This window comes from Panthera onca, chromosome A1 (assembly GCF_046562875.1).
Source record: "Panthera onca isolate mPanOnc1 chromosome A1, mPanOnc1 haplotype 2, whole genome shotgun sequence".
Classification (NCBI taxonomy): Eukaryota; Metazoa; Chordata; class Mammalia; order Carnivora; family Felidae; genus Panthera; species Panthera onca.
In genome coordinates this window covers 130,301,136-130,321,659 of record NC_138339.1, presented here as the reverse complement: position 1 = coordinate 130,321,659, position 20,524 = coordinate 130,301,136, and the positions used below count along the sequence as shown (strand labels likewise).

Sequence of the window (20,524 nt, the reverse complement as noted above, 5' to 3'; positions counted from 1 at the left end):
ATGGGAGGAGCTGCAAGGTTGGGGGTGGTGCCTGAGGGGCGGAACTGTCGGAGCAGAGGGGAGGTGAGACTTGGCCTGGGTGCTACATTCTGCGCACCTAGACGTGCTTCCCTGGATGCTCAAGGGTCCCACTGCAAAGAGAGGTTTTCAGGTTCACTTGGAAGTCCAAGGAACCTAGTCAGTGGGCACTGTGCTCCAGAAAAAGGGCCTTATACTTCCTGAGAAGGCTTGGGGGTTCCTGGGGCTTGGCTGGCCACTGGTTGAACAGGCCTGCCCTTGAGCGAGGCAAAACACCTATGCCCCTCAGAGGCCTGGACCCTGTGACCACACCCTGATCCTCATACTCAGGGTTTCAACCACTCCTAATTTGAACCAGGAGATAGACTAGCTGTTCAAGAAAAAAAAAAAAAAAAAAAAAGACAAAAAACAAACAAAAATAACCACAGGGGTCAGAGCTCAGCATATTTACCAAACTTTCCCCCAAATGGGTGATCTTAATCTCTGAGAGTCAGAATGTAAATTCAGAATTTCTTAGTACATGGTTCTGGTGTGGCATTTTTCTGAGCTGGCTTTTGTTTTTACATGAAGTTTTGCATCTAATCAGGTGCGCTTCCCTAAAAGCCAAGGCCTTCAGGCCAAGAAAGAGCAGTGCTTTTCTCTTCCCTTTGCCAGCCCGGTTGAAGGCCATGTTCCTGAACCCATTCCCTTGTGTCCCTCCTGTGGACAATGAGGAAGTGGGTGGGTCTTCAAGTGTCAGGTAAACAGCAAGGCCACCCTTCTCTTTGACAGGTGGGCCTGAGGAAGCTGGCTTGGTGCAGCTGTTCCCCCTGAGTGGCTCTCCCTCTCCACCCCACCTACTCTCTCTGCTCTAGCCTGCACCTGCAGACAGCACCAGTCCTGGCCAAAGACCTGTCCCAACAGGCAGGCAGAGAAGGGTCATGACTCTAGATGTGATTACAAATAAAAATTCTTAGACCAAGCCTGATTCTCAGCAATAACAAGAATCCATGAAGTGTGCTGTGGTCATAGAAAATGCATGAAAAGCATATCTTGCCCACTGATAAGGTACTCTCTGTCTTCCACGTAAGCCAGTGATGACTGATAAGAGATTTAGCATTTCCTTAGACTCACATATATAGGTACCCCTCTCCACATAAATGTGGAGCCAAGCCCAGGGCTCAGATTGGCTTGGAGCTATCCTCAGGTCATACCATGTACCTGTATGTGTTCCTGGCTTGTGCACTCTGGGGATCAGAAAACCATTCTGCCTCGATGAAGACAGCCAGCGCATCTGCTCACGACAATCACACAGCAGTCTGTGCTGAAATTCAGAAAGAACTTTCGGCTGACAACATTGTCTACAACGTAAGTCTGGGTCTTCATCAAACATTACTTTGCTCTTAGTGGCCCTTTGTGTTTCTGACCAGCTTCTCCTGCTTCCAGGGTTCCTTCAAAAGGCCCCAGAACACCAGTGAGGTAAGGTGCAGTCTCCCCATGGACCTTCTGACCACATCTGAAAGGGATCATCACCCCAGTCAGCACCCAGGGCAGAGATAAGAACAAAAGATGTCAGAGTGAGAAATCTGGGGAGAAAGCGGAGTTTGAGTTTGGAGCTGACAGCTCAGCCAACAGATGAGCGAGTGGCCAGTTTTTAGGCTTTTCTAGGCTCCCTGATCACCACCCTAGATCAGTCCTGGGCCTGGGGACAGACCAGACACTCACTGCACAGCTTACAGCACCCACCAGTGTCCTGTGGGACAATCAGGGTAGGGCCTGATTCTGAGTTCAGGGCTCCTAGCCAGGGTGACCAGGGATGGATGAGAATGGTGGTCAACTTGTGGTCTGATGTACACCACCATCATCCCAGTGCCCCCAACCCTGTTTCAGGAGCCCTGCTACGGGGAGTTTACAAAGGTCTTCATCTCTACCCTGAAGGAACTTACGAAATACAACGAGCATGACCATCATATAAGAAAGGTTTATAAGGACATGAAAGAACTCACCAGAATCTGCCCAAAGCTGGAAGTAAGTTGCTATTTGCTCTTAGGGGAACCTCATGCCACCACAGTCAGGGGGCCCAATGGGACAAAGGACTTCTTATGGCCCCCACTTGTCACATGTGAGGCCTCAGGTACAATTTTCTGATCCAAAGGAAGTGCACTCACTGACAGGGGCTAGGGCTTAGGAGAGTGGGGATTTAGGGGTTGTTTCAGAAGTTTCTGTTATGCCCTCTGCCAAGTCCCTATGCTCAGGGGTCAGTGTGGAGCAGGTCTGAGACAGGTCAGAGCAGGGCTGGTTAGGAAGGGCTGCTCAGCCAACCTTGGTTCAGTGGCCAGTCCCAGGGAGCTCTGGTTTGCCCTGCTCCTGGGATTCCTTCAGGGCTGATGAGTCCCACTGGGAGCCTACTATGTGGGGATGTGCAGTGGTTTAGGAGGGGCATGTTCTTGGGAAATGACCAAGGTATTCCTCTATGTTCGGCCCCCTGTTTACACATCCCCTTTGTGCTCTAACCCTACTTGTCCTGGGCAACCATGGGACCTGCCCACACTTTGCTGCTCTCTCCCCAAGGCTATATGGTCCTCAGACCCTGTGCTCCAGACAACCTCGAGTGCCCCCTTTAAGGGCCTGCCCAAAGTATCTCCCAGGGATGGAGGGTTTACAGGACCCTTGTGGCTAGTAGAACAGAGTTTGTTTTTATTTTTTTCTGCTAAAAAGATGACTTAAATATGTATTTCTTATTTAGCCAACAGAATCACCCAAGAACTGTACTACTGAGAAAAGTAATTTCTCACAGTTCAAGGAAGCCTTGCAGAGTGTTGTCATATCCATAGAAGGATGGAAATCCTGTAAAAGGGTCAAGAGCAGCCTGTGAGAATCCATCTTTTCAGTGAAGCCCGGTTAGAGACGCAAGAAATGGAACTGGAGGAGCCTCAGGAACAATTTATAGCCAGGGTGGGGTGGGAGTTTGCTGGCCCTGGACTGGATGATGAGAATGTGGGTGGGTAATAAGGATGGGGGTGTGCCTGAGGAAATTATTTCTGTAAATGATGCAACAGTACCTGCTATTTCAATAAAGTTGGGGTATATAAATGTTGGTGAGTGAGAGTTGTGATAGAGTTTAGTCTCCTTGGGCCCTTGGTAAACTGGAAGGGGCAGAGGGCTGGGGTTGATGGTTCCATAGCCAGGACTCCTGACCTGGACAGTCAGGAGTCTCTCAGGAGGGGGGCCCAGGAGGGTGAGTGGGAGCCCCATCTCATCTGCTCTTCTGCTATCCCTCCAGTGCCAGTGGACACAGAGTAGGACACAATGATGCACATCAATGTCTGTGCATCTTATTACTAGCCCTCTTCTCCCTGTGCTCTTCAGAACTCGAATCAGTTCCTTTCAAAGATCCCTCCATCCCCAGCCTCACTCAGCACCCAAGCACTCCTGGATCTGAGGGCCAAGACTCAAGGCTCAAGGCCTTTCCCTCTGTGGTGTCTACTACTACTCCTGGGCGGGGGCGGGGGGGGGGGTGTCTAAGTCTAATTCATCATCTCCCCTTGCCTGCTTTCTTGCTGAGACTGGTATAACCAGAGAAGGGTCAGACCTGGTAAATGGCTCAGGGGCATGGGGCTTTGAGCCTACTCACAGAGGACTGGGCACAGTAGGGAACCTGGACCAGGTGGGTGGTCCACAGGGAGTAGGGATATCTCCAACCCCTAGCTTCTTTGAGACCATCAAATAGCTATCTGACTTCAAAGTAAAGTCCCTCACAACACCCTTCAGTGTCCCCTTGGTATAACAGCCCACTCCCCAACTGATGTTACCCCCAATCCCCCAGCACATGGGGTCATGCCTGTAGTGAATTCACAAGTTACTCTGGTCCTGAAGTGATGCCAGACTGAGGTACTGAGCTCTGATCCCCTTATCTTCAATTCTAACCCTAACCCTGATTTGAAGAGTTTACTGGAGATGACAGCCTCCTACAATCCAAACCTTCCAGACCATGAGCTCCTTCACCAAACCAGGAAAGATAAAGATGTAGTGCTCTGGAATACCATTAGGTATCAAGCTGCAACCACAATGTGGCCCAAGCCAGACCTTTAGGGAGTGTGCAACATCTACCTTCTGATAGGGCTTGCCTAGCTGTGAAGCTTTGGATTGTGCCTGCAGCCAGAGCACAGACCTTCCATAGCTCTGCCTACCCCTATCCCTTGCTCCAGGCTTCACAGACCACTCCCTGCTCATCTCTACCTTGATAGGCCACATCAGGCCAGATCAGCAAGTGTGACTGAGCAAAGTTGCCAAATTATCTCAGAACATGGAGGATAGCCCTGTGACTCAGTTCTGGGTATCAAGGCTGATAGGCCCAGGGGCCAAAGATAATTAAGATAAAGCCCAGAGGAAGCCCATGGTGCACTCCCCACAGACTGTGAGCTCTACATCTAATTCATCATCTCTCCTTGCCTGCCACATTACATGGGTGCTCAGGGTTCCTAAGTTTACTCCTCTGTAATGAGCACCAGAGCCTGCAGGATGCATGGCAGGACGGGGTTGTGAAGACACACTGATGACAAGACCTACCACTTCACTGCTTCAGCCTCCTCTTAGTCTAAGGCATCTAATAGTGGAGGTCTGGGGGTTAGTGTGTACACCTTTGTCATCCCCTTGCTGTGTTCAGGACATTAGGGTGTACACAGGCCTGGCCTGTCACTAACTCGCTGTGTGACGTTGAACAGGCACCTCAGTTTCTCAGCCACAGTCCATACAGGCAGGGTGGGCTCTAGCCCCAAAGGCCAGACCATAGCCAAAGTTCAGGGTCTTTGTCAAGCTTGGGGCCTCAGAGCATGTGGCTCAGCTCTAGGGAAACTAAGGTTGATCAAGAGGCTCTGGTGCCTCCTCTGGGAAACAGGAAATTTGGTAAGGACACAGGTAGGAGGGCAGCTATTCAACAAGAAATAATTGTCCCCATTCCCCTGCCACCCTTAAACCTTGATCACCAAATGCCATCCATGAAGAGATCCTGCAGTGAGGGCCACTTGGGTTTTCTTTTTTTTTCTTTTTAATGTTTATTTATTTTTGAGAGAGAGAGACAGAGTACAAGGAGAGGAGGGGCAAAGAGACAGGGAGACACTGAATCTGAAGCAGGCTCCAGGTTCTGGGCTCCTAGCTGTCAGCACAGAGCCTGATGCAGGGCCTGAACCCATGAACCATGAGATCGTGACCTGAGTCAAAGTAGAACGCTTAACCGACTGAGCCATCCAGGTGCTCCGAGCCACTTGGGTTTTCTATGTGCCCTAGTTTCCCCTCCAGTTAGGCTCATATCTAGATAGTGGTAATGGTTCCTGTTGGAACCAGGTGGGAGGGCCATGTGGGTACTGCTCTGGAGACCCAGGCAGGCCTGAGCCCACAGCTCTCTGGGAGCCTACTGGCTCTACTGCCTCAGAATCTATAGAGAGGCTGGTACACTGGAAGGCCGGAGCTCTGGGTTGGACACCTGGGCACAAGAGGTTTGGCCTGACCCCCAAATGGCTGGGATGGCCCTATGCACTCTCTTTCCCTAGGATACCAGGCAAAAGGTTCATATTATATCCCTCCAAAGAAGATAACCATGGAAAGATATGGGTCAGGCCTATTCTGACCCTGAAGAAACACTCTTGGCTTTGCTAGGCCTACCTCTAGACCAGGAGGAAAGGCAGGGCTGGGTAGCCTGAGAACACAGGCTCATCCAAACATCAAGGCTTACCAGGACAATTGAACAGTCCCTTTCCCTTCATTTCACAGGGGCCTCCCTAGGGACCACCTCAACTCTTTATCACCCTCTGCCTCTTAGAGCCCTCCTTCTCCCTCAGAAGTCAGTAGTACTGAGGTTAGAACCAGGAATCTAAGACATGCGCTAATGTGGCTGTGCAGCCTTCTCATACATGCGAGGCCTCAAGAACTGGAACAGCCCTGTTGGCAGCCACATGGTGGTCTCTATCACAGGCCACAGCGTGGCTACATTCTTTGACTCAGCATTCACATTTTGGGAGAGCACACAGAAGGAGCGAAGCTTTATCCACAGAAAAAGCCAATTGTTCAGTCCATGAAATAAAGTAAGGGACATGAAGTTAACATGGCAACATGACAAGGCACCTGTGAAAGGTCCAGAATGGCATCGATGCTGGGATAATGCCAAGTAGGCCAAGGGCTAGAAAGGAATTGGGATGATGACCTGGGTGGTGGGATGGCAGGTATATTTTCTCCTTGGTTTTCTACCCTGTAATGACTGTAAATGTGGCTGTGGCTGGATCTGAGGAGAGACACTGAATGCCAAGATCAGTGGGCATCATGTGGTTCCCTTGTTTACAGAAAATTTGCACCTTCAGTGTCTCCAGGTAAATGGAGTTCTTGGTGGCAGTTTGCATCAAATGATTCCCCAAGTCGGTGGTTCAACCAAGACGCCGGTGATTAGCTTAAAAAGGGGGGGTCTTCTCCCCTCAAAGTCCAGAGGGCTGTCTGCTCTTTCTGAGATAGCATAGACAGCAAAAGAGGCCTGGCTACTCTTCCTTGGCAGGCAGGATAGCTCTCACTACAGGCCTGGAGGTTGAAAGGTACTACTCAGGCATCCTCAATTAACCTCACAACTATCCCGTGCATGGAGTGAAGGGTGGGGGCTACACATCTGGCCTGCATCACACAGACCCAAGTAGGCAGAACTGGCCCTGGAAACTGGGACCTGAGCCCTTATCTCTCTTGTATCTTGGTTGCCTGCACATATGCATGCTTAGGAATTCAGGGTTTATATAAATGAGAGTGGAGGGCAGGGGGTACATGCACCAGGCACATATTGTGCCAACCTGACCTTCTGAGTAAGTTGCTATTTGTGTTGAAGGCACATGGCTGAATCCAGCAGCTCCTGTCATGGACCCTCCCACACTATTACAGGGGCTTCGCAAAAAAGAAATCTGGCATTTGTGTCTCTCCTAGGCCTCAATCTCCTTAAAACTGTAAAGTAGGGTTGTGGCAGGGACAGAGAGGCACCAGCCCCAGACCAACCTGCTATGACATAGGAAGGCCTACTGCCCTGATGCTTACGGCAAGGCCAGGAAAACCTGTTTCTGCTGAGAGTGCCCTGATGCTGGGCACTCTCTGAGGACAGGGGAGGCCAGAATGCTCATGGCATCCAGGTCTATAGGGCAGGTCAGAGCAGGGCCAGCTCCAAGAAGGGAGCTGGGGATGGGGAGGAGCCATCTCACCTTCTGTTAGTGCTAGAAGCACCCTGCCCCCAAGGCCCAGACAGGCCTGGGACTTCTTCAGGACCACACAGGAGGTAAGCTGGACTGAATCCTCAGGCCTGGTTCGCAGAAGCCCCTTTTCTGGACCCTCAGAAGGGCTGATGCCCTCAGAAATGGCTGACCAATTTCCCTCCTGTGAGGAGACCCTGAGCTATGGCTGCCAGGAAAGATGCAGCTTCACAAGTTATTTTTCACTGTGGTTTGAGATAACAGCAGTGAAATAGTTTCATGTTGCTGCCACTGATGTTATCTCTGGCCCAGACCTGCTCTTTCAACCTGAGAGATGATTAATTAAAAACCTTTCTCCCTTTTCTTTTTCTCAACTTCAAGGGAAGATCAGCACAAACTCCCCAGGTTCTGCCCTCAAACATACTTCCTGGCCCTCACCCAAGGGGAAGATCCGCATTTCTTCAAGATCCTGCAGTTCTTCTGGAGGCAGATAAAAGCTTCTTAAAGAAAATTATTTTGAGTTTTAATTGAGTTGTACATTAAGCACACGAATCCTTAAGTGTACATTTCAGTGACTTTTTGTGTATGTCTCTACCAATACAACCAGCACCCAAGAGCTCTAAGATTCAGAGCATTTCTAGCACTCCTGAAGGCTGCCTCTGCTTTCTCCCTCTTAGTTACTATCTGCTGTCCTAAGTGTCCAGACTCTATCACCATAAATTCATCTTTCCCTTCTTAAACTTCATTTAAATGGAATCAGACTGCGCTCTCTTTTATGTTTGACATTTCTTGTCCAATATTATATCTGTGCAATCCTTTCTGTTTTTTGATGGAGCTGTAGTCTATTTTGTTTCTGTGTGGTAGTCCACCATGTCCCACCACGTATTTCCCCATTTCACTGCTGATGGATATTTTCGCTGTTTCCGTTTTTTGGCTAACATTAATAAGGTTGCTACAAATATTCCTGTATTCCTTTCTTGGTGAGTATTTTGTATGCATTTCTGCTGGAAATGCTGGGAATGGTGTGGAATTACTGGGTCATCGGGTATACATATTTTAGTTTTAGTAGTTACTGTCAAATATTTTTCCATGGAAAAGTCTTTTTTAAGCAATATTGTTGGTTTTCCTACCTCTTGTAGACTGTGTGTCCATCAGACTCTGGATCTTTCCTCTCCTTTCACATAATCTGAAACTGCTTCCCAAAGTCCTCATCATTACTGGAAATTCTTCTCTACATTGTTCATTCTTGCCCAGTTGTCAACATTCTGACAAGCCAATTGTTGGGAAACAAAACCAAATCTGATTAAGCCTCAGATGGTGCTCACAGGGCCGTTGGACCTGCCCTTGGGGAGCTTGGCTTGGGTAGACTGCAGGGAAGTAGGCACACTGATAACAGCAGAAATTAGCAAGTTTACACTTTCCACTTCCCCATGCTACTACGGCTGTGTAGGGGCTCCGTCAACTTCTAGCATCTCATTTTGGGAGCAGTTAGCTCAAAAAGGGCCCAGTCTGACATGCATGTGGTTGGTGTCTTGCCAGTGCATTCTGCAGTGCAGCCCTTGTCCATAAGTCTCTTGCCCCATAGGCTCTAGGAGGCCCCAAGGAAACTATGAGGTGCTATCATCCTAGGGGAGAGACAAGGCTGAGGGGCTTAGCCCCAGGTAGTGTCCCGGGCTCCTCTCAGGGTCACCATCCCCTAGTCAACCCCCCATCATATCCTGGTACTTTCACTTTCCTGGTCCCTTAAAGAAATCTACCTACTTCACCAGCCTGTAGCCCTGCCCCAGCCTAGCCCACCTGTCTCACACAGACTGCCACCTCAGATGGCCCAGAGACATTAGTCTCTACACAGACCTCTCCTGCTTCTCTCTCCATGGAAGCTAGATGGATTTATATACTCATGAATCTATTCAACAAATATTTATTGAGTGCCTATGAAGTATCAGGAATTGTGCCAGGCTCTGCAGGGAACCCAACCCTTGAGATGTTTACATTTTAGGGAATTAGTCTGGCTGTGTCCCATATGGGCTGCCTGTTGGCTCAGGGTGAATATCAAGCTGTATGATCTGGCCTAAGACCTAGCCATGACACTCTGGCCCTCATGATCCTTAAACATACCTTCAGCTTCTGCTCATAGCCCTGTCCCCTCATGGCAATCCTAGGTCCCAGGAACAGAAACCAGTCACAGTTCTCCTACCATACCCTCGCCTCTATGCCTGGAATGTATCCCAGCCAAGTGCCTGACATCTGTTAAGTGTCTGACATCCATCCCTTCAGGAGACTCAACCAGTGTCCAGTAGGAATGGACACTTCCTCTATTGGGGCATACTCTTCCTCAATACTCACTCTGAGGCTTGCCTGCCCACCTTCTGGGTCTTAGGGGACACTACCATCTGCTTCTCAGGGAATATGGGGTCTCTTCTCTGAACTACTTCTCTACCCCTCAGGTCTGAGGAGGACCCTTCACTATATGGGTGCCAGCAGTGGCTACATTTCAGGGTCTGATGAAAATGAGTCTTTTCTCACCTGCAAGCAAAAGAAATGCACATAGATTTTATGGAAATCAAGATGAAAAGGCATTATGAATTTTCAAAGTTTAGGAAATGCTCTGTGGGAGCAGATCAGCACTAGGCTATAAGGTACTCTTGTATAGCAAGGGATGCTGTTATCACTACCTTTATCAACAACAGCATCTGAGAGGTGAGCCAAGAGGATAGGGGCCAGGGGACCTGGGAACCCAATACCAGCACAACTGCCTGCTCCCTTTCCCACTTAACGGATTTGGGTACTATCTTAAAGGAAATAGAAGGGAGGGAAGCCCAGCTCTCTGGCATTGTGTCACATTTCCTCCTGCCCAGAGCCTGGGGCAGCCCCAAGCTTTCCTGGTGGAAGCCCTGGCTCCTACCCAGGCTTCTTCTGCCAGCAGGTCTGGATAAGGGTGGGGTCATTTCATGTACTGGGAGGGGAACCCAAAGAATCAGCAGCTGCTGCTAGAGCCATAGTTTCCAGTCAGAAACTACATGGTAACTCATAGTCTCCACTCTCCTCCTATATCCCAGGAAGCTCTCCTTGACTGACCCCCACAGTCCTCAGGCCTCTTATCCCACTGGGATCTCTCTGGGCCAGCTGTTGTGGGCCCCTCCCAGGTCCTTAACTGAAACAGAAGCTCCAGCCCTCCCCAGGGCTGGTAACAATGCTGTACCCAGCCCAGATTCAGAGAAGGACTATGACTCAGTTAGACCCTAATACCCCATCTCTCACCAGTTAATCCCCTGGAAATGCACACCATCCAGTGTTGGAACCCAGGTAGAAACCAGCGAAAGCTGCAAGAGCTGCAGGCAATGTCTCAGGCCATTGTCATACCAAAGACTCCCCTGCCTATGAAACTCAGGAACAGAGACGGAGACTTGGGCTCTATGACCAAATAAAAACACCAGGTATGACTGCAGCCCTATGTCCCCTAGTTACTGTAAGCCCCCATGGTAAGAAGGAGCATCTTTCCTTAGAGTCAGGCAATCCAATGGCCCAGGAGTCACATAAAGACAGAACAGGTCCATAACAGTGACAGACAAACTGACAGACATAGCTCAGGGCTCCTGAAAGTAACAGATAGACAGATACTGAGAGTCCCTGGCACTGACAGATTATGCTAGAGCTTGGATGGGAAAGATGGAAAGACCGGTTGGGGATAGTGGCAGTGACAGATTGACAGAGTCCCAGGCAGTGACAAAGACACAGCTGTTACAGTGGTGGTAGTTCTGTCCTGAGCTTGGCCCTAGAGGCTCTTGGAGTTTCCTTTTGGCTTTGCTGATTGGACAGGGACCTGGAAGGAGGAAGACCAGAAGACCTGAGACAAGGAAGTTGAGGATAAAGGAATGTGATGGACAAATGTTTGTGGTACAAAGTATGAGAAGTTTCATATTGCATGGTAATGGTCACCAGAAATCATACCACAGTGAAAGAGGTACAGTAATCTGGTAGACGTACTGACTCATCCAGTTGATACTGTCCAGTTTCTGTCATTCTACCCTAGTGCTGGCCCAGTGGGTACATGAATGGAATAGCCATAGGGGCAGACTCTGCATGAACCCAATACCAGGAGTTCTTGCCACATGTGATCTAGTTACTGCCACTGTCCTATGTCTAGCCTACCAGCAGACACCAGCCCTGAGCTTCAGATAGAATACTGTGTGTCTCTTTGGGGATTTCCTTTGCTGAACAAAGTTGCCATGCCTAAAGTCAATAACCAATAACCTATATCCAATTACTCATGAGTATGAATAAATAAAGTCTTGATTTCCTCTTTGCCCCAACTTATGAAAACTTTGAAGGACCATCCCAGCTCTAGAACCCTCCTTTGGGTTAGCTGAGACTTTTGTTATGACTGCATTGAATCCAGCTTCTCCCTGTGCTTATTCCTGTTTCCCTTCCCTTCCACGAGCAATCCTGCAGGCTAATCTCTGTCTCAGAGTCTCTATCTCATGGGCCCAACCTGAGGCAGGAGCCTGGTCATGGTTTCAGCAAAAAGATCCCTTCAAGGGAGAAACATCTCGCCCCTTCCTAGGGGGTTCTTGGACTCTATAGAGCTGAATATGTTCCAAGTCAGCCTCAGTCTCCCTATCTATGAAAGGGTTAATCACCTCATCCTCATCTGGCCTGGAGTGTCTCCTCTTAGCTAGAACATTTTAGGCTGTTAGGTCTCTGGGCCCTGGAGGTCATAAGGATGACAACAGAAGCTGGTCAATTAGAGCTAAACATTTTCTGATAAATGGGACTGCAGCCTTTACCTGACACTGTCCAATGTGCCCACAGAGGCTGGACTCACAGTAGTTCCTAAGAAGACCTTTTCCAGGACAAGCAGGTCCACCATGCTATGAGTAGGTGGCCCTAGGAGGAATATGGGGGAGGCTTTCTTTGACCTACAAGGCTGGGAAGGGGAGGTGGGGACAAGAGAGTGGATGGATTCTTGAGTCTAGCTCCAGGGACAGCAAGGGTAACAGCCTGCTCCCTTCTTGGGGTCCATGGGGGTAGGGGGAAGTATGGCCCTGGAAAGAATTTCTGGAAGTTTTTGATCACAGTGACAAAAGGAAACTCCAAGAGCCTCCAGGGCCAAGCTCAGGACAGAACTACCACCACTGCAACAGCTCTGTCTTTGTCTGTCACTGCCTGTGACTCTGTCAATCTGTCACTGCCACTATCCCCAACTGGTCTTTCCACTTGCCACTGCCCATGGGTACATATATATTTTAATTTCAGACTATCTCTCTACACAAAGTCAGTGGCCAGATATACCACCTGAAGCTCTAGCCCATTGGATTTTTCCTTACTATTGCCTTTCAAGGTCATCCTTGAGTGGGGCTGTAGTATAGTCACTAACCATTTTTGGCTTCACCCATATACTGATCTGACCTATTTGTGAACCAGGTTTGGGTTTTCACATCCTCCATTAGCTGGTCCTAGGGGATCACTCATGTAGCCACAAGTGTGATAGGCTCTTGTGCCAGAGGTGGATGACACAGAGTTCTGGGTTACCTGTTTGTACAGCTTATTTGTGCCCTCCAATCCTATTCATATTTGATTCCAGAAGTATGACTTCCATTTTATAATGCGTTGTTGCTAGGCCAACCTGACCTTATGGCTTAGTAAGTCCGGAAGAAACCAACTTGCCACAGGTAGTTCCAGCTGCATGATTGTCCCAGCTCCACCAGGGCTCAGGAGTACAACAGGAGTTGGTTTTCAAAATGTATATAATTCCCCAATGTAGATGCTATGGCTTTGCTCTAGAGTCCCAGGGAAACAACATATTTCCCCACTACTCATACCTTTAAAAACAATAGGTTCTGATCATTTATATGGCCCAAATGGCAGGGCTACTTGTACTACAGCCTGAAACTACTGCAGAGCCCTTTCCTGCTTGGGGACCCACTCACAGATGGCAAGCTTTTGTGTTATTGCCAAGAATATGGGTCAGAATAATATTCCCAAATGTGCAACAGGTTGCATCCATAACACCAAGGGGCCTACCAAACATGCTTCCTTCTTCATAATGAAAGGAACAAGATGTAGCAATTTTTCTTATACATAGAAGGAAATTTCCTGACATGCTATAGACCAATGGGTCTCTAAAAATTTTGCTGATGTGGCAGGCTCTGAAACTTCACAGGGCTTATCTTCTGGAGTGCATGTGTCTTGTCATGGCCACCAAAGTGTTAGCCACTTCTTGATCACCTTGTCTGATTGGCATAAAATTACTGGTAGAGTAGATCAGTGTGATATTCTGTGGGATATCCAAATGGTCCAGATCTCTTGGGACTATGTTATGTAGAGGGAAGGAGAGATAACCTAGCTCTGTAAATTTATACTGTTTTCTCCAAGTGAATGCAAACTATTTGATGAGGATGGAAAAAGAATGGAGTAATCAGATCAGTGGCCACTCATTCAGTGCCTGAGGCCATGTTAATCTGCTGAATCAAAGATACCACATCTGGCAGGCACAGGGACTGTAAATGTGGCTACGACTTCTTGAATTGGTAGTAGCCCACTACCATCTTCTAGGTGCTGAGTTTTACGAGTGAATTAAATGAAGATTTGGTGGACTCCCTTTAGGTCTTTAATGGTGGCACTAATTTGTGCCATCACCTTTGGAAGAAAAAGCAGGGACCCTGCTTGGAGGGTGCAGGCCCTGATTTGGCCCATAGATACCTCACAAATTTGAGATATCTAGTATAGCTAGGGAGAGAAAGAACCAAGCACCAAGGTACCTACCTGCAAACCTAGCAAATGGGCAAAGGAAGAGAGAGCTACAGTAGAAGTCTGTAAGAATTGGTCCCAGAGGAGAGAGCCAGGAATGGTGGCATCATGGAGGCAAGGGGAGACCAAGAGGTCAGAAAATATCCCTAATCTTGGAGGGAGCAAGTCAGTGTAGCGTGAAGTGGCATCACTTGCAAGGTCTTCAGGACAGGTGGAGTGAGGGGGGTAATGGGGAATGGGGAATGAGGAGATGATGTGGGTGGAAGAGACCTGGATAGTGCAGGCACTAGGAGACTTTTGGACAGGCTGGATGCCAAGCAAGATTCAGGTGAGAGCAGCCCGTGGCCTGTGCATTACCCCAGCCTCTCTTCAAGCTTTCCTCAGATCCTGGTTGGAGCAGGATGGACAGGAACTGTATTAAGGTCCAGATGCCAGCTCATGCCTGGGTTTCCCCAGGGGGCAGGTCCAACTGGCCCACACATCTGTTCTGGCAGTTCTGAGCTCTTTTCAGACAGGGGTACCTCCAGCTGTTTTGAGGGCTTTCCAGAGAGAGACAATGCTTCTGTCCCATGGAACCTACAGGGAAACCCCCAGCTCTGACACCCACCCCTTGACTAAGGCCTCCAGAATCTGGGCCAGAGGCCAGGGTGGAGCAAGCCACTGAGTCAGGACAGCGGTTTTCTGGCTTCCTTAGCACAGTCCACAGTTCCCCTACCATCCCCACCCCAGAAGATGACCCTGGTAGTACTGAGGAGCTAAAGCCCATAGTGTCACTGGGATGACTTACATCATTTCTTTAATGCTCACCACAATCATGTGACACCACAACCCCTCTTCTACAGATGGTGTAACCAAGGCTCTGAGCAGAGAAATAACTTATCCAGAGTCACATGGTCAAAGACTTGAACCCTAGCCTCTGAGACTTCCTTTCAGGTGCTCTTATATTACCCTCCTTGCTGTTTAGCATGAACCAACCAAGATAAGATACTGAGAGGGATGCCAGGTCTTTGTTATGCAGCATCGGCATGCCCAGCTATACCTGGGGGCCTCTAAGCATCTCCCGTGCCTGCCTCAGGACCCTCATCTTGAGCTTTACCTGGCCCATCCACCACCCCCAGGCTGCCTCTCATACCTTACATCTCAGCCTTCCTCTGCCTCACTTCTTGAGCCTTCAGCCTCTGGTTCCCACTGAGATCCTCCTCCTACACATCGCTGACTCTTCATAACCACTGGTGTGGAGGATACATTTTACCAACAGAGAGACTAAAACATAGAGAAGCACAGGGAGCCAGGGCAGAGAACACATGGGTCTAACACTTTCCCTAGAGCAGACCCCCAAGTGTCCAAGAATGGCAGATGTGAGGGACAATAGTCCTGTGTTTTAGCCACCTCAGTGAGGTCAAGGGTGAGGCAGCTGGGGCAGCCCCAGATCCAGGGCCTTTGGAGGGAATCTCCTCTCCTTGTTCCCCACAGGAAGCATGCGGTGCTGTCTGGCCAGCCACAGAGGCCTGGACATCCCCACAGAGCAGCCCCACCTCTCCACCTCCTGGCCGTCTCCCCACCTTTATCACATTAGCAGTCACGCTTATCTCAGAGCCTGGCTTCCTGCTACTTTTAAAGAGATATGTGGCCTAATGCCTGGCTGCCACTCTGCTAAGAGGACCTTTCTGCATCTCCTGGGGTCACAGTAGGCCTGTGCCTTGCTCACCTCTGAGGTGGAGGTGCTCTTCTTCCCACTCAACACCTAGGTCACTCTGGACTGCCAAATAGCCCAATGACTAGAATGTGAGCTATTCTGAAGCAGGTTAGATGGATGGTTGGACTGATTCATTAAAAAAAAAAAAAAAAAAAAAAAAAAATATATATATATATATATATATATATATATATTAAAAAAATATATATGACATATATATTTTTCTATATTTTATATATATATTTTCTATATATATATTTCTATATATATTTTTTCTATATATATATAGAGAGAGAGAGAGAGAGAGAGGGAGAGAGTATATATAGATAGAGAGAGAACATAATTACTGTGTATCAGGCACAGTCTCGGGCACTGGGGACAAGGGAGAAACATGACAGATTCTCTGTCATCCTGGTATTTACATTCTAGTGAGGGACATAGATAGTAAAGCAGTAAACAAAAGAATTTTCCAGTATTTTCTTGATTCTCCCACCTTCTGCTGCGGAGCTAGCCTGGGCTCTTGAAGGCCACTTCCAAATGCCCTTGGACAGAGCCAGAGGTATCCAGAAGGAAGCAGGGACAGATGGTGAGAGCCCTGGGACCTGAATCTGATAGGGTGTGTCTCACTCTCAGGACATCGTGATCCTGGTCATATGAGGAATTGGACTTAAGATACAGCAAGTATCCTTCTGCCTGAAGCTCCAGTACCTAAAACTGCTGGAACTTTGAAGGGTTCCAGATGAAGGAACATCTGCTGCCCATCAGACTGACTGCCACTCAGCACCTTCACCTGGACACAATCCAGGCTAACGCCCAGAGGTGATGCCCACTGAAGCTGAAGCATGTTGGCAATCAGTTGTGCAAGTGGACATCCTCCCTGTCTGAAACATCTTCTGGGCTTCTGGCCATGGACAAGCAAAGAGGAATGTTAGACAGAGGTTAGCAATACAGGCTGGGAGAGGACAACCGTAAGGAGAGGAACAGTCAGTGGTCAGCAGAGATTTACTGTTCACCATATGTTCATACCATTGCTCACCATGAAGGAGACCTCTCCTCTCCACTCAGCATCAATCCCCAAAGATACCAAAGCAAGAGGGCTGGGATGTCAAGATGAAAGGGGTAGAAAACAAGGCAAGGACAGTTGCAACACAAATGGCAACATCAGGAATGAGATAGAAGCTCTCCAGGGACGTTCAGTTTTGGGGCCAAATGGTGCATTGAAGCCATGTCCATCAGCACACCTCAGTGGCTTGTGGGGAGAAGGAGGAGGTCTGTGACCCATCCAGTGATATTCCCCCAGATAGTTTGGCACACTGCAGTAGGACCCCAAGGGTCAAAGAGTATGAGAATTGTATTATTTTTCAAGAGTTGGGCTGTTCTGGACTCTAAGAATGGACCCAGATAAACATTAGATCAGGACAATATTAGGGCAGGCACTCAAATGTTCTGCTTCTACACAATTTGATAGCTTTCTTGAGAGACCTCGTGGAAACTTAGCTTGCCTCCTGAATGATTTTATAGGCCAGTGAAGCACATGTATTTGGGATTCACTTGCTAATGCCCACATTGGCAGGTGCCCATGGACCAATCTCCAAAATTTAAACAGAGTAAAAAGGATATCATTGTTTTTGTAGATGTCAGTCCTATAAGCGGCCCTCAAGTAGAGCTGGATATAGATTTGTTACCCTTGAGCTATCAAAGGTGACCCATGTTTACCTGGAGCCCTTACACCAGCAACAAGTATACATATACAAAATAAAATTCCAGAGTAGTTCATACTTCTGCCTGGAGCAAAGGTTCTCTCTCTGAGAGTGAACATGGTTCTGGGTCTGGAAAGTCTCCAAACTCAGAGGAAGAGGACAGTGTGGGCACTTCTGAGGAAGGTTATCTGTTTTCCTAAGCTCTTGCCATCTCACATGCCCCTGCTTTGCCTGTCCCCCTGTGGTTACAGCAAGGTCAGGCTATCCTTCAGATGAAGCAATGTAACCACCAACACATCTCATGAGAAAGCCGGTCCGTCACGTAGCTGTGCTACACAAACCTTAGTTGAACATAGCAGAGACTTCTTAGAAATTAATGTCTTTTTAAAAAAAATTTTTAATGTCTATTTATTTCTGAGACAGAGACAGAGCATGAGTGAGGGAAGGGCAGAGAGAGAGGGAGACACAGAATCCGAAGCAGGCTCCAGGCTCTGAGCTGTCAGCACAGAGCCCGATGCAGGGCTCGAACTCATGGATCCTGAGATCATGACCTGAGCAGAAGTTGGACACTTAACTGACTGAGCCACCCAGGCACCCCAAAAATTAATGTCTTAAGAATGATATGCTCACTGTTAAAAATCTAAACAAGCAAAGTAAAAGACATCCCCTTTATTTTTTTTTTAACGTTTATTTATTTTTGAGACAGAGAGAGACAGAGCATGAACGGGGGAGGGTCAGAGAGAGGGAGACACAGAATCTGAAACAGGCTTCAGGCTCTGACCTGTCAGCACAGAGCCCGACAAGGGGCTTGAACTCACGAGCTATGAGATCATGACCTGGACCGAAGTCGGCAGCTTAACCGACTGAGCCACCCAGGCGCCCCAAAAGACATCCCCTTTATAGGGATGGTACTCTGGTTAGCATTCTTTAAGCATTTCTTTTTCCCCATCCAGAGAGTTAGGTATACATTTATACCCTCTGTGAAAAAATTTCGTACTATACATGTTATAACCTCTTTTGTTCATTCAACAATTGTAAGGTGCCATATGCTAGCAATATTATCCAGAGTCAAAAGTTTATTTTGATTCCAAGAGCTAAGAGGAAGTTGTAATCTAATATTATGTCAGCTATATTTTGATAATAAAAAAAGTATAGATTCTAAAGAAAATCCTTCCCTTAATCTCTATTCAGTGTTATAAGAAGGTATTGCTTCCTGCTTATCTGCCACCTGCAGAGTAACTGACATGGAAAGGGTGGGCACAGAGATAGGGGCTGCCTGGGCACTAAGGTACCACAGAGGCAGAAACTCATCATCCCAACAGTATGTCAACATTTCTGAGAAAACTTTGACAAAGTGAAAGACCCTGTTAGCAACAGTGAAAGTTTTCTGAAGGGTGAGAAAACCACCTGAGAGGAGAATGACTTGGCATCTGATTGGCTCATTATTTCTACAAAAAGGCAATTGGTCAAAGTGGCAGAGAAGACCCCCAGTTGCCCATGCTTTAGCCACCTGCATGAGACAGGAAAAGGGAAAGTGACATTTACTGAAAGCTGGCTATGTGATAGTACTAGGCACTTTCATATATTATCTTATTTAATCTTCACTACAGCCCTGGGAAGTGGATATTATCATCCATTTTACATGTTCAAAAGTGAACTCCTCATCTTCTCCTTCAAACCCAAGCCATCCATGGCCTTCCATATCTCAGGTGACTTCACTACCTTTTTTCTAGCTTCTCAGAAACAAACCCTTGGAATCATCATTGACTATGTGCTCCTCTCTCATATTCTGCATCTAATCCATCAGCAAATCCTGATGGCTCTCCTTTTTGAAGTATATCCAGAATCCAACATTTCTCACCATCTCCAGTCTACCCACAATGGTTCAAGCCAGTATTATCTTTTGCCTAGAAACAAATTGACTGGTGAGACTTTTGGCTAAGTGACAACCTGAGGACTGTTTAGGGATTGTTGTCCATTCAGGGCTGGTCCCACTTCCAGCTGCATCCTTACCTAGATTCAAGGCACAATGGCCAGCCTAAGAAGTAGTCTTGAGTCATCCTGAAAGGCATTCGTTGTGGTCAGCACTGTTGATTAAGGTAGGGACGTGTGAGAAACACTACGGAGAGGGTATCTGTGAAAGGAGATTACAGTAATGTCTGGGGCTTGCCCACCTGTGTTATTTAAAAGTCACTTTCCTATGAGCTCAGACTCCTGTTTTTCTGAGGACAGAGGGGTCACCTCACTCCTACCCAGCTGTTGTCTCAATTTCTTGATTGTAGTATTGTACATGAACCACAAGCCTCCCTCTACACCTGCCCAGGATGCAGTGCTGGCTTATTTGCTATTCCTACCTTCCCATGGGAAGCAAGCTATCCTCTTCCTAAATTCCCTGCCCTGAGAAGACAGTCCAGAGCTTGAAGATAAATTTATTTCTCAGCTCCCTCCTCTGATCCACATCAGCACCAAGGCCCTGGCTATGGTGCTGGAGATAGAGGTGAGGGGTGTCACTTCACAAGCATGAAAAGGGCCCTTGGAGGCTCCCAAACACCTGGGACATTAGGCCAATCCTCAGCTCCTCCAGAATCAAGGCAGTAGGACTTCAGAAAAAGGGTTACTTTCAAACCAACCAACCAGCCAACCAACCAGCCAACCAACCAAATACTGTGGTCACATTAAGACTGTTTCTGGTAGAAGTAAGACCAGGAAAAACTTAGTTCCTTCATTCCCACCCCATTCTCCTTGCTACCAAGGCAGAAACTGCTTCTCTGTGTGCTTGTCTACCATATACATGCCTTCACTGAGAGACCATCACAGAGGCCAAGCCAGAGACAGCTGAAGACTCAGGGAGGAAGGTTCTCCTAAAGGCCAGAGAGGACTTCACTCCTGCCTTTTCCATTTAGTAAAATGCTACTAGCTGGCAAATGAGATGCATGACTATCCCTGTGACTTTAGGGGCAGGAGTCAGGGGCCAGCCCTCCTCAGCCCTCAGCCTGGCAATGCTCCACCAATTCCAGGAGCAGGAGTGCTCCTCAGAGGCACCCAGTTGAGCCCAGGAGCTGAGATGAGACAACTCAGGAGTTTGGGAAAGGGGATTAACTAGAAAAAATTCCAACAGAGGGGTGAGTTGCATCTAATTCTGTCTCTCTGAGTGAAGCCTGGGGATCCAG

The 20,524-nt window shown here is 48.1% G+C and overlaps 1 protein-coding gene across 1 annotated transcript; it reads left to right on the top strand.

The window, feature by feature from the left end:
* The first annotated feature begins 1,130 nt into the window (after positions 1-1,130).
* Positions 1,131-3,159, top strand: LOC144615701 (uncharacterized). Its single transcript, XM_078442921.1, has 4 exons — positions 1,131-1,365; positions 1,444-1,476; positions 1,888-2,025; positions 2,744-3,159. The coding sequence occupies exons 1-4, from the start codon at positions 1,213-1,215 to the stop codon at positions 2,870-2,872; spliced, it is 453 nt and encodes a 150-aa protein (XP_078299047.1). The 5' UTR covers positions 1,131-1,212; the 3' UTR covers positions 2,873-3,159.
* The last annotated feature ends 17,365 nt before the right edge of the window (positions 3,160-20,524 follow it).

What these genes read in the sequence shown, in the direction of transcription:
- LOC144615701 (XM_078442921.1), top strand. Translation starts at nt 1,213, where the DNA reads ATGTACCTGTATGTGTTCCTGGCTTGTGCACTCTGGGGATCAGAAAAC. An exon ending in CTGACAACATTGTCTACAAC is followed by an intron (nt 1,366 to 1,443) that starts GTAAGTCTGGGT and finishes TCCTGCTTCCAG; the next exon opens with GGTTCCTTCAAAAGGCCCCA. An exon ending in GAATCTGCCCAAAGCTGGAA is followed by an intron (nt 2,026 to 2,743) that starts GTAAGTTGCTAT and finishes TTTCTTATTTAG; the next exon opens with CCAACAGAATCACCCAAGAA.